Below are 12,916 nucleotides of genomic sequence, written 5' to 3'. Positions count from 1 at the left end.
CAAAGAAGACATTGAGAAGTACACATGCCCAAATTTAGCTTCCACTATAACACAAAACTTGCAAATATCAATACCATCTAAAATCCTCAATCTAGAACCTAGGTAAATATAAAGCCCCAACTAATAGGCCATGTGAATATCTTAAATGGATTCATGACCCAAGATTTGAGCGCCGAGCTCGGTTAGTGATGAGCTGACTCCTAAATTAGCCTAGGAATAGGCATGCTAGTTCCAAGAATTTATTAACCAAGCAAATTTAGCATCAACATGTATAGTAGTACCTCGGAGGAGCACGTAGAACATCTATATAAAATCTTTCAACTACTCAATTTTACATCAAGAAGGAGAAGTGCTCGTTCGTTAAGAATTGCCCACTCTCACCACCCAATTAGTTTCAAGATCCAACAAACTGAAAGTCTCATAAGCTATAAGAATTCTTAATTCCAAGACACATTGGACTGTAGAGTTGCAACATAAAAAGAGATAAAAATGAAAAATTAAGAAAGAAGTGTTAAAAGTATTCAGATGATAAACGAATTTCCACTAAACTTATCAATTGTAGCTAGTGCCGGCAAAATGAGCCCATATTTTGGTAACCTGCCCATATTTTAATGAGTTGGGTGAGTGATTTTTTACATGGGTAAAATATGAGTTGATACTCATATTCAACCCATAAAAATATGGGTAAAGTATGGGTTAGTCAAATGAGTTAAGCTTCTAACTTTTATTCACTATAAATTTATGATATCACTAAAAATATTGTAATTTCTCTTGCCTTTTATGTTCTTCTATAGAACTAATTATTTTTCACTATAATTGAAAATGTGAAGTCTTTGACCCTCCAAAAATATATATTTTAAATGTACATTTCTTTTGTTACTTATAATTATACTTTTTTATTTGTTTAATTTTATATTGGATAATAAATAATAGTGTAAAATAAGCAAATCATGTATTAGTATTGACATTGCTTAAAGTGTATTAAGCATGTTTTAGTCCTAAAATGTAAATAGTCATTTACTTTGAAATTAAAAATATTTTCCCCTTGTTATTACATAATTTTATTTTATATTGAAAAGTTATAGGATTTATTTTTTAATTTTATGATACAATAAATCTAAATGAAACATTTTCAACATTTTTCATCTAAAAATAGACTAAAATATTTTATCCATGTTGAATTCTTAAGTAGAGTACTATTTACTCATGAAATATGGGTAAACTAGTATTTTATCCAACCCATTTCTTACCCAATCCATTTTTACCCATATCAAATATGGGCGAATTGAATTATTACCCATTTTATATTGACCCATTTTCAACCCGCCCAAATTTGACCCAACCTGCCCATTTACCATCACTAATTGTGGCTAAAAGAGTAGTTTATTTTTATAGTTAAAAAATCCTAAGCAATAAGTTTTTTTATTTTATAATTACGTTATATGTAAAAAAAATAAAAATAGATAGTAGTTAAATATCATTGTAAATGACATTTATATTAGGGAAAATTAAATATTAACTCAATTGTCTTCTTCTTTATTATTGTTCTTCACTAGTATACGTACCCGCGCGTTGCGCGGCTATATATTAATTTAGAATTATTTTAATTTAATAAAATATCAAATACTTCAAATATTTTTATATATTGTCCTTTATTACTTTTATGTTGTATTAATAAATTAATATTTTTCATATTAAAAAATTAATATTTAATTTTTTTTCACATGAAATGTAAAATATCATAAGATTAAATGACATGTTAGTATATTTTGAATATTTATTTTTCGAATCCAAAACATTCTTTACATTCTGAAATTTGCGTCAAACTATAATAGAAAAATGATTTAATATAGAGTGGATATAAATAATGTAATAATAATACATGTACTTGCTATATACATTTTCTTATTAATCATTGAAAATAATTAATTAATTAGTTTGTTATATTATTTTTTAAAACATTAATTTAATCTCTTAAACTTTCGCAGAAGAAAATAATAATTTAAATTTTAATCAATGATTAGATGTCGAGGAACTTATCAATTTTTCTAGTATTCTAATATAGTAATTATTGCGTAAATTCCTGTTATGACTATTATAAAATTTATCATAATTTTTAATACTTATTATTTTAATACAACGTGTAATCTTTACTTATTATTTTCTTCCCATTGTTATTTTTGTTTAATTATATTACAAATAATACTAACAACAATTTCTTTTTTTATTAATGTAAAGATAATTTAATATAACGTGTAATTTTTACTTACTATTTTCTTCCCAATTTTATTTTTTTAATCATCTATAAATAATAGTTACAACAATTTATATTTTTATTAACGTAAAGATTTTGAGTAATAATTCTTCTTATGTTCTATTAATAATAATGATCGAAATTATTCACTATTAAAGTTTCTACATAATTGATATAAAAATTGAGGTTGCATACAAATAAAAACATGTTTGAACAAACAAAATAATTATATGCACTATTAGAGAGTACCTTCTAGTCTTATACTAGGGTAGGGAGGCCCGTGCTAGTAAAAATATTATACTTGTAAAAATATTGTAATATTAATGAATCAAGGGTCAGGGCGTTTTGTAGAAGATAGATAATATGATCTATTATATTATGTACTATTAGAAATATTCAGAATATGTACAATAGACACAAGTACGATGTCGACTTGAACGATTTGCATATACTAAGTAATGTAATATAACCAAAATAATATAGTACATGTTGCAGTTTTGGTATATAAGATTAGCATGTCATTGTCTAGCATATTTAGAGGACACTGCAGTTTGCTTGTCCATAGGTAACCTTCCTGATGCAAAAAACTAGAGCATAGGGAGAGTCAGTCATTATATTGTCCCTAGCATAAGCAAAAGTGACAAAATGGTGTGAGGGAGTTCCTGTAATTACACAGTTTTAAGTATGTTAGAAAGTGCAAATATGGCAACAGATAGCAAAAGCAATTTTAATATAGGGATCAAATAGAAAGAAAATCATGGAATCAGCATAAAAGTGATAGATTTGCTGTTGAATATGTGTGTGATTGGCCTAATAGTCTATGGTGAATGAGGTTAGCTAGTAGACACAAAACCTCGTTCCTAATTCTTCCTAATTGATAACTGTGTGTTATAGTGTATGACATCGTAAGAAAGTAGAATAAGAGAAAATGTAGAAGAATGTATGCAGTGCAAGTTATCCAGAAAAACATGTAAATAGGCTTATATTGCAGTGTGAAATGACAAATATTAACGAAAGAGCAAAATGAGGGTACAGTTTTATGCTATCAGAAAGACACAGCAGACATAAGGATTTCTTTGACTGTGATTTATATGAATGTGAGCAACATTGTTCATAATAAAATGTCAAAACTGTAATTCTGTTTTTTATAGTTGAAAGGCAGTTTCATTGGATGTGAGTTGAGCTGTTGCAAGGAGTAGAATTAGGAAGGAGTTAAAAATTAGTGTCAGTGTGCAAAAGAGCTGCTGCTAACTGTGAAGTAATGAAATTGGTGAATTGTTGTAACTAAAAAAAGCTAATTCAAACAGTCAAACATGAGAGGAGGAATTAAAAAGAATTGTAACCAATTGATTTGAGCATGGATATGAACATGGATAGAGAGTTTTTAGCCCTGAATTAATGTAAGACTGTGCAATGTTATGTCAGACATAAACAAAACAAAATTGTGAAATTTGAAAGCAGATAAGAGCAAGTGCAAAAGCAGCAGTATAACACAAGTATGACACTTACAACGTTTTACAGGAACTATGTGGATACGTGTATAAAAGAAGATGTGTACAAGTAGCCAAGGGGAATGAGAGATCACCTTAGCGCAAGTTATGTCAAATATGTCTTCCGCTGTCATGGAGAGTAATTTTTCTCCCAATTCACCAGATATGGATGATGTGGTTGTAGCAGTACCATCAATAAGATCAATTTGAAAGACACAGTTGAAAGCATGGAAAGTTTAAAATTTGGGTATAACATACGCTATATTTTGTAGAAAGTATAATTTACAAGTCAAAAGTATAGTACCGAGGCACTAATGCTGATTTCCGATTGCATTTTTGACATTCAAAATCCTTTCTATCCTTTGTGCGCTTCTTCTGCTTGCATCCTGAGTATTCAAGCACACAAAACTGTTGGAATTCATTTGATATGGCCATTTCTGCCTCAACATAGAAGAGTCCCATCTGTCGGAAAATATCATATACATAATACGTGTTGAATTAGTCATGAGTAAATACAATTTGTTTTTATTATTTAGCCAAAGCTAGACAGTTAGAAAAAAAATAAACATACTCTTAAATGATCAGGTTGAAGTATGACTCACAGAAGCTGCTGATGACATTTGTGCAATAGAGATAACTTGTTGTCCGGCAGGAGTTACTACCATGGGAGGGGCAGATGAGCTTGTTGAGGTTTTGTTTGACGGACGACCTAACAACATTGTTTTGTTTGCTTTTGCCCTATTGTTACAGCAGATAACATGTTTAGTAGGTTCTTTACGTGCAAATTAAAGCTGGAGAAGAATGATGAAATGTGAGTACCAGTTGATGAGTTCTATTGCCTGTGGGTAATTAGGATCCAAACGTATTGTGGAATAGAACATACTCTGCAGTGACAACCCTGTATAATGCATAGCTTGTATAATGTTTTGTTATTATCTAAAATTATGTTGGTAAAAAGTGCAGTGTAGCTGTACCCTGATAAGTAGAGATTCTTATATTCCTTCCGAGGATTACAATTAAATCTGCTGCTGTTTCCATTTTATCTTCAATTTCATTTCCTTCGATTTCTCCGAAATCGTCCCATAGAGTGAGGAGAAACTGATTTTTCCTGAGAATGTGAGGAGAGAAGACTAAGTAGGATGATAATTCCCAGATGATAACTGATGATCCGATCAAACAAACCAAAAAAGTGTTTACTTATTCAAAAACTTTTCAGAGAATGGGAAAAATAGAAGTTGAAATGTTATACTTACTGATTGTCACAAATGGTTATTTCTCGACACTTATGATGAGTGCGACCTGCGTATTTTTGAAGACCACAACGAACAACGATTGCCAGTATATCTGCTTATATAATACATAATGAAATGTTGTAAGTGTGTGTATGAGTAAATATGTATATTTTAGGCTGATAATAGCTATTAGGATGGATATACCAATTTCAGCAGCAGAATCAACCATCATATGAGGAATGCGGTCAAAGGTTGTGATATTCAGTTTGGTTGGTGGTGGAAGTGATGTCTCAAGTTCGGTAGATGGTTTGATATGTTCAATTACTGTTTCTTTGTCAAGAACCCAGTAAAATTTATGTATTGGCTTGCCGTATGAAGTTAGTGAGACTTTGACTTTTGCGGTAGAAATGAAATAGGTATTCATGAGTTTAAGCTTATCTGCATACTGCCCAATTTCATCAGCATACATAACTGCCTTAATCTGGCATTCCTGAAAGTATTGAGTTATAGAAAGGCGAGATTAAGTAAGCTCAGATTAACTATAACTACTTACCAACAGTAAACCAAGGGAAAATGTTCATATGAGGTAAAAAGAAAAAGAAGAATATTGATAAGATAAAATATAATCAGCTGACCTCTTCATCTTCCAAAATGAAAATTTGGAATCTACATTTCTTGTCAAGACTTTCTCGCGGGCGCCCGATTTCCACAATTTGAACTTTGCAAATCCAATCTCGTGTTGCTAATTCTATTCGGTCAATGTTCAATCTTAGTACCATGTTTGTACGAAATATATTTAACCAAACAGTAGTATCTTCATGATAGCATGACTATTGAGTCAAAGTTTTTTCTTTTTTGTGGTTGCATGAATAAAGGAAATTAAATTAGGAACATGCAACAACATAATTTCTCTCTAGATACTAAAAGTTAGAAAATGTAATGAAAATAGAATATGTATATTTGTAATAAAATTCGGAACATGCAAGAACATAATTATCCCTAATTTACTGAAACATTAGAAAATATAGTAAATACCCCCAAATCTGTCTGCTAACTAATAAGATTTTGCTTCTCCTTTGGTGAGAAGCAAAATCTGCAACAAAAATTGAAAATGGGAAGAGGGAAAACATGAAAAGGGGGGAAAAAAATACCTGAGAAAGGGAGCACAAGTCTTCTTCAATGGAAGCCTAATAAGTTTGTGCTCTATGAGTAATATATATATAAAAGTACAGCTGTCTTTCTTAAAAATTGATGGGGTTTTGGTAGGCAATGAAATTGTGCCAAAAAAGAGACAAAATGATTACATTTCACAGTGAAATTCAATTTTGAAGAGGCCTTGGTCTAATTATATAGTGATGTGTCTTGTGGAAATTTGATGGGTTTTGATAGCAAATGAAATTGTGCCAGAAAAGAGAAAAAATTATTACATTTAACTGCACAATTTGAGCAGCCTTTGGAGAAAAAATTATTACACTTGACTGCACAATTTGACCAGCCTTTGGTTGAAGTTTGTTTTTGAAGTCTATCTATTGTTATTCTTAAATAAACGATAAAATTTCAAATAGCAGCTAATGAGATATCATGATCATTTTATATCACAATTTAAGTAATTGGAAAATTATTTTTTTTATAGAGAAACTGAAATAAGTTTCCTATGATTTATCAAGGAAGTCAAATTCAAGATTCAATCTTGATAACAAAAGGTGATGAGTGTATGAACAGCTAATATTGTCTTAAATTGAAATAAACGTGGAAAGAAACAGTAATCATGAACGAAGAGGGTTCACTGAAAAGGGAAACGATCAATTTAGAAGATAAACTTACTGATGAAGGAAAGAGAAAGGCAAAAGAAAAACAGGATCTAACCTCTATTGCAGAAATCCTGTCCATTTCACCTTTAAACACAACTTTAGTAGAATAATTTTTGAGCATTTTAGAAAATCAGTTGATGTCTCAATAATCATATCTAGCTAGCCTCTTCATTTTACTATGATAAAATATGAGAAACAAATTTTAAGCTCAAAGACAAAATCTAATGCTAAGAGCTCGTAAATTTAAGTGCAAATAGTGAACATCTTAGAAAAGATAACTATCAGTGAAGTAAGTAAAAACTTACTGCATTTAAAACTATGTATTGACAATACGACCAACTGTTGAAATGATTACTATTTTTATTTATCAATCAACAACGTATCTGGTACATCGGAAACATTGGAGATCAATGAAATTTCTGTATTTGCCTTTAAGTTTAATATCATAAGTGCAATTGTTCAAAAATAATAATAAAAGAACTGCCATTCACCCAAAAATAGAAGGACATATGAACTGTAGTCATAGAGAAAGGAGAAGAAAAGAGGAGGCATAAACTGACGACAACTCATCCAAACCATCCCACAATGAGCGAATGTAATGGAGTTGGCGAGAATTACCTTAGAAGAGGTGAAAATGTGTACGTACTTGCAACCCAATGCCATTTGTTGGTCGTCAAAAGTCATTAATCCTGCAAAAATCAAGTAAAATCATCGAGATATAGTAATGGGATCCAAGCTTTCAACAATCAATAGAACGGAGCTCAGCGTCACAGTTGTGTTATACTGAGAACATATGAAAAGATTATAGAAATGAAGAAGTGGAGACAGAACACTAATTTTTCAAACAAATTTTCATCTTACTACTGTCAAGAGAGAGAAAAGGAGAAAAATTAGAAAGCAGAAATTGATATCCTAATAAATAGAATAACACAATCATGTTAATGGGCAAATGTATATAGCTCTTGTGTTTTTGTGTTGAAGCTTACGAAGATTTCAAGCAATCTCACAGAAGATATAGAAACGAATTAATGTGGAGTATATGAGTACAACTTGAAATAATTCTTAGCTCATCATTATCTTGAAAATGATTGAAAAAAATAGGACATTCACATGGAGTTGTGGGTTTTTATGCACCAAAAACCTGCATTTAGAAATATTAATCAAACATATGAATGTTTTCTATGTTGATTTTACGGAGTTCAAATGCATTTTGTGGGAATTCATACAGGCTTAAAAAAAAAAAGATTTCTGGAGGAAACATTTACTTGGCAAAAGGACTTGCACAGTTTGATAAGAGCTCCAATTGCAAGTTGTTGTCTGATCTCATGTGCACCATTGCCATTATTATTCACATTTGTGTGAATAAGATGAGGCTTCTGTGTTGTTTTTTTTAAGAACTCAGGCATCAAGTCAGCAACAGAGGCTTCACAATGCCATTTTGTTCTCTACTATGGTCTGCAATAATTGTATTCAGGGAGAATTCATTCAATGTTTGAAGAGTTGAATGCTGATGTGAATTTCAAACAAAAAAATGTAGTCTCTTTCTGGGAATTTTGGCATGAAAATTCTGGTTTATTTATAAACTTCCTGTACAATACCTGGGACTGACGTAAACTTGTTGTGGATTATATTGTTGATGGTAGAGGTGAAATCTAACTTTCCGATTGGAGCAACAATGTTTTACTCCTCAAGATTCCAGTTGAAATGTTTATTTTGAACAGACTGTCTAACAAAATGATCAACGACAAATGAGTGAGAAATTGAAAGAATCCAAAAAAGTTTATGAAGAAGGGGAAACGATGATATACACAGATAGCTGAAGAAGGAAAATGTAGAATATTGGAACCTAAGTTGCTCGGATTCTCGAAATCTGTTGAAAGTTAGCTTAAGAAATTAAGAATACTGAATAGGTAACAAATTAGTAAACTTTTCTACTATGCGTTAAATAAAACTGGAAACAATTGTAGATGTACATACTTATACTTACAGAATATGGGGGAAATGAATAAAAGAAAGAACAGCACTATAACATAAGTATGAGGTTTACAATGTCTCACAGGAACTATATGGATATCAATATAAAAGAAAGTAAACTACAGCTAAAAGCAGAGACCTTTACAAATTAAGGATAACAAATTACAATGTTTATTGGTCTTAGATAGGAAAATTTATTATTCCAACTTATATTTCTATAATCTCCATTAAAAATGATATAACATTATGGGTTAGGAAATTGCAGGGAAAATCGAAGGCGCCCTAAATCTCCAAGTTAGAATCTTATTACAGAAAGCCCAAAGTCAAGAGGAAGAGGAGTTGAAACAGAGGAAAAAATGGACAAGCGAAAGGAATGCCAAAAAATTCTTGTATATAAATGAATTACAAAAGGATTGCAAAGTCAAATAGTGGAAGTATAGTTAGGGAATCAAAATCAAAGCAGTAAAAATACGACTGTAAAGTATTTTCACCGGAAATAGGACGCAAGCGTGAACTCCACCAAAGTGCAAGGCCGACGACAAGAGAAGAGGAAGAGAGAGCAGAGGTGTGGAGATGGTGTTTGGTGGTTGGCAAAATTTGCAGTAGGTGTTAAGTGCTACCTTCCATGTCCTAAGTACTGAAGTAATTGCATTGATAGTAAGCCTCTGTTTCAATGAGTCGGAATGAGGTACATAAAGAATAGTCAAATTGATGTTGGAGAAAACTAAGAAACCAAGTTAGAAACAAAGACATGCGCGAGAAATAATCCTACATGTTCCTCGCGAAGTAACTAATATTTGTTGTATGACTAACATGTTCAACAACATTTTCATAAGCATGGAACAATGACCAAAGACATGTAAATTGTCAATGGGATATGTTGTTATTGCATTCTAATTGCTAGAAACTTAATTGTGTAGCAGAACATCCCAACAAATGACTTACAACAACTACTAAACTATACTCGTTACAATGTGAGTATTATATAGAGATGCAACTTTTGTCAGACAGGGAAATTGTGGTAATTAAGATAGGATAATCAGTAAAATACTCAGTTTTATAATGTTAAATTCACAATAGAATCAGTGAAAGTCCAGCTAACATGAACAATTGGTTGGAGGAACTTTAACAATGAGTATAAGTTTTGGTCTACTATGTCAAACCAAAAATAGGTCAGAGAATACTACTCGTATTCATTTTATATAGATCACCGTTTTTAACTTCGTATTTGCAATGCACATATGTACACATAACAGACAGGCGGGGAAAAGGAGAACCAAAGATGATGATTTTAAATTCGAATGATGATAAACAGAAGATGCTAAGATGAAAGCCTCTGTAAAGGGTGAGCACATGTGATTCAAAATTGCATTAAATAGCTCCCTTGTATGATCAGATGCAACAGTTGACACCTAAAAAGTACTCCGCAAGAAAAGGAATTAATAAATTGTAGATTGAAGATTATCAAGAAATATATGGTTGGACATTTATGAGGTTCAATAGCATGCCATACTGGAAGTGATGAAAGAACCTCAAAGTTTATATAGGAAGCAAACTACTGAACTCTATGTCAAGAATAGCAACTGTCAACCACAAAAGAGAGCACAATTTGAAATAGCCCTTTTGCCACAAAAGGTTCATATCATAACTTACTTGAATTTGATGACACACTGCAGCAGGCGAAAAATCTCATCCTGTGCTATTGAGACGTCTTTCTGATTCAAGCAATTGTGAATGATCATGTTAAATTACTTTCTGTAGGAATTTTCAGAAACATTATTTGAGGACTTTCGAGAAGAAGGATATCAAGCACATACCTTGACATTTGAATTGAATAAAGTAGCTTTTGCAGCCAATTGTATGATGACCACATTCAAGGGCGGCAGAGCTGTCACGGCCTTCTCTTATGCACCTAAGAATTTTCTTAAATTGTCCTGAGGCGATCTATGATGTATATTATAATGATATTAGCTTCAGAACATGAGACTTTAAGTTACATGCGAAATCATTTACTAAATTTTGTCACTTAGGAGATAGATACTTTGGGAAATCTTCCGTGGAAGTAGACACTTCAGATTTGCCATGTGCTGAAATAAAAGAAGTACAGAGAAATGTCAAATATGAAAGTTTATAGTCGTGAAAGAAAAACGTAAACATAACAGGACCAAAAGAGAGGGGAGTACCTTAGGACCTTGTTTAACACCTTTCCTAAAGGGATGGGCAACTACAGGTCTCATTACACGTGTTTTTACCTTCACTATAGGTTCATCAGGATCCTAATATAGAAGTAGTTATGAATTAGAGAAGTAAATGCCTTATGGCTGCCGAAAGCTAACAAAAATAATATGATTGTTATACTCGCCTGTTTCAAAGACACAGGAAGGATGAAACAAACTTTTCCCTTTTGGAGAAGTGACAGCTGAAGTATGAACTTCAGATGTAACAGCTAATATATAAAGATGAAGTACGTCAAAGTAGATCATGCATGTATATAATTTACATATGCATATAGAGGCATACAGCCTACAGGTATGTAAAGAGCATAAATTAACCTACTAACCTTTTGTTGACGTAACATAAGGCTCTCTTATCATGAGAGGAACTTGTAGAAGACGTCTTCTTGACTCGAGGTCTCTTGTGCGCTTTTGTAATAGTAATGTCTGGCAACATTTCCTTATATTTTTTGCGCCGATTGAATCTCATTTCAGCGGTTGTACAACGAACAAAAACAGCAGAGCAATTAAAACAAAAGACTTAGAAACTTACCAGAAGCAGATTTGAAGCAGTCAAAAAAAATAGTAGAGTATTTCTAGCCCCAAGAAGTAATGTAGTTTTCCTAAATCCTTTATCTTGAACTGGTCATCAAGGGAAACCTTTAGGGAGTTTATCTCACTTATAACTGAGTGTTTGTATCCTTTTGAGTGAAGACTGCTGCCCCTTACAGGATGCCTTGCTCAAAAATTTTAAAATGGAAAAAACCATATTAAATGACAAATGATGATTCCTTTATATCAGCAGAATTATCCTACAATTTAGATGCATAAATTAACATACTTTCTTTATCTACCAAAAAGCACAGAGTTGAGAATGTGTCAGCTCCCCTGCGTTTTAAACTATTGAAATACACTATCAAGCAGACCATGCAGTTTAAACTATTATATGATATATCATAACAACATTCTTCTGCTCAATGAACAATTCGTCTAATAATGATGGCTATTAAAATGTTATCGTTAGATTTTGATTATTGAAAAGAATATAGCATATTATTATCCCTTGTTTCATGAAGACCTGAACAAATTCAAAAGATGCGTGTTATATTGCAAGGACATAAGGAGCTTTTAGATTCTCAAAGTAGTGCAAATCTAGCAGGTAATCCTATTCCTGCTTGAAATGGATTGTAGACACTGGAGCCTCAGATGACATGATACACAATCATGCGTATTTGCATCATAAGAAATAGTATCTTATATGTGTCGAAGTTACTCATGAAGCAGTTATACGTTTTGCATGCACCAAATTGATCCAAATATCCTTAACATAGTATGTCACTTCCGACTGCAGGGTGTTCAACTATCAACGCACAAGTAGGAACACAAAATAGCTATCCACCATCTTTATGAATTGGAACACTTGCTCAGGTACATTACTGTTTTTCCATGATGCTTCAACCAAAGTTAAGAATTTCTTTTACAAGGTTAATGCGTTAATCAAACTAATTAATCTATACTTATTTATCTGAGCTTCTGGAAGTTTTTTAATTGATGAGTTGCAATATCACAATAATCAAAATTCATTAGTCCGACAGAAACAGAAATCTTCAGCAAAGCTTCAGAAACAGATTTAAAGGCTGTAGAGAAACACAAAACAGTAAAGAACAGATGGATTCGCCATTGAAATTTCGCTTAAAGGATGAAGAAGTACCTGCGCAGGTCGTCCGACACAAGCAGAAATCTTCAACAAACCTTCAGAGAGAAATTTAAAGGTTGTAGACAAACTGAAAACACTAAAGAGCAGATAGATTCGCCATTGAAGAGTTCACAAGTCGAAAGAGGAGTCGCGAGGGAGAGAAAATAGGGTTAGAAATTTGAGAAACTTGTAGAGAAAGTGAAAGGAAAATGAGAGAGGGCTTTATTGATGTACAATTAGTACTAC

General features: G+C 32.1%; 1 protein-coding gene and 1 long non-coding RNA gene across 2 annotated transcripts; both read right to left on the bottom strand.

Annotated features, from left to right (window-relative positions):
• Positions 1 to 2,609: 2,609 nt before the first annotated feature.
• LOC102584093 (replication protein A 70 kDa DNA-binding subunit B-like) lies at positions 2,610 to 6,865 on the bottom strand. Its single transcript, XM_006353056.2, has 9 exons — positions 6,843 to 6,865; positions 5,612 to 5,724; positions 5,181 to 5,466; positions 4,998 to 5,088; positions 4,719 to 4,852; positions 4,564 to 4,642; positions 4,347 to 4,482; positions 3,840 to 4,206; positions 2,610 to 2,916 (listed from the first exon to the last, which is right to left on the bottom strand). Exons 3-8 carry the CDS (start codon positions 5,443 to 5,445, stop codon positions 4,027 to 4,029), a joined length of 885 nt encoding a protein of 294 aa, XP_006353118.2. The 5' UTR covers positions 5,446 to 5,466; positions 5,612 to 5,724; positions 6,843 to 6,865; the 3' UTR covers positions 2,610 to 2,916; positions 3,840 to 4,026.
• Positions 6,866 to 7,737: 872 nt separating this feature from the next.
• On the bottom strand, positions 7,738 to 12,679 carry LOC102585063 (uncharacterized). The gene is made up of 9 exons (XR_001474121.1): positions 11,528 to 12,679; positions 11,322 to 11,434; positions 10,945 to 11,037; positions 10,803 to 10,848; positions 10,579 to 10,705; positions 10,415 to 10,476; positions 8,386 to 8,513; positions 8,053 to 8,242; positions 7,738 to 7,928 (listed from the first exon to the last, which is right to left on the bottom strand). It is a non-coding gene; the product is annotated as an uncharacterized lncRNA (long non-coding RNA).
• Between the last annotated feature and the right edge of the window lie 237 nt (positions 12,680 to 12,916).

Source organism: Solanum tuberosum, unplaced genomic scaffold (genome assembly GCF_000226075.1).
Source record: "Solanum tuberosum cultivar DM 1-3 516 R44 unplaced genomic scaffold, SolTub_3.0 scf00151, whole genome shotgun sequence".
NCBI classification, from domain to species: domain Eukaryota; kingdom Viridiplantae; phylum Streptophyta; class Magnoliopsida; order Solanales; family Solanaceae; genus Solanum; species Solanum tuberosum.
This window is presented reverse-complemented; position numbering and strand designations above follow the sequence as displayed.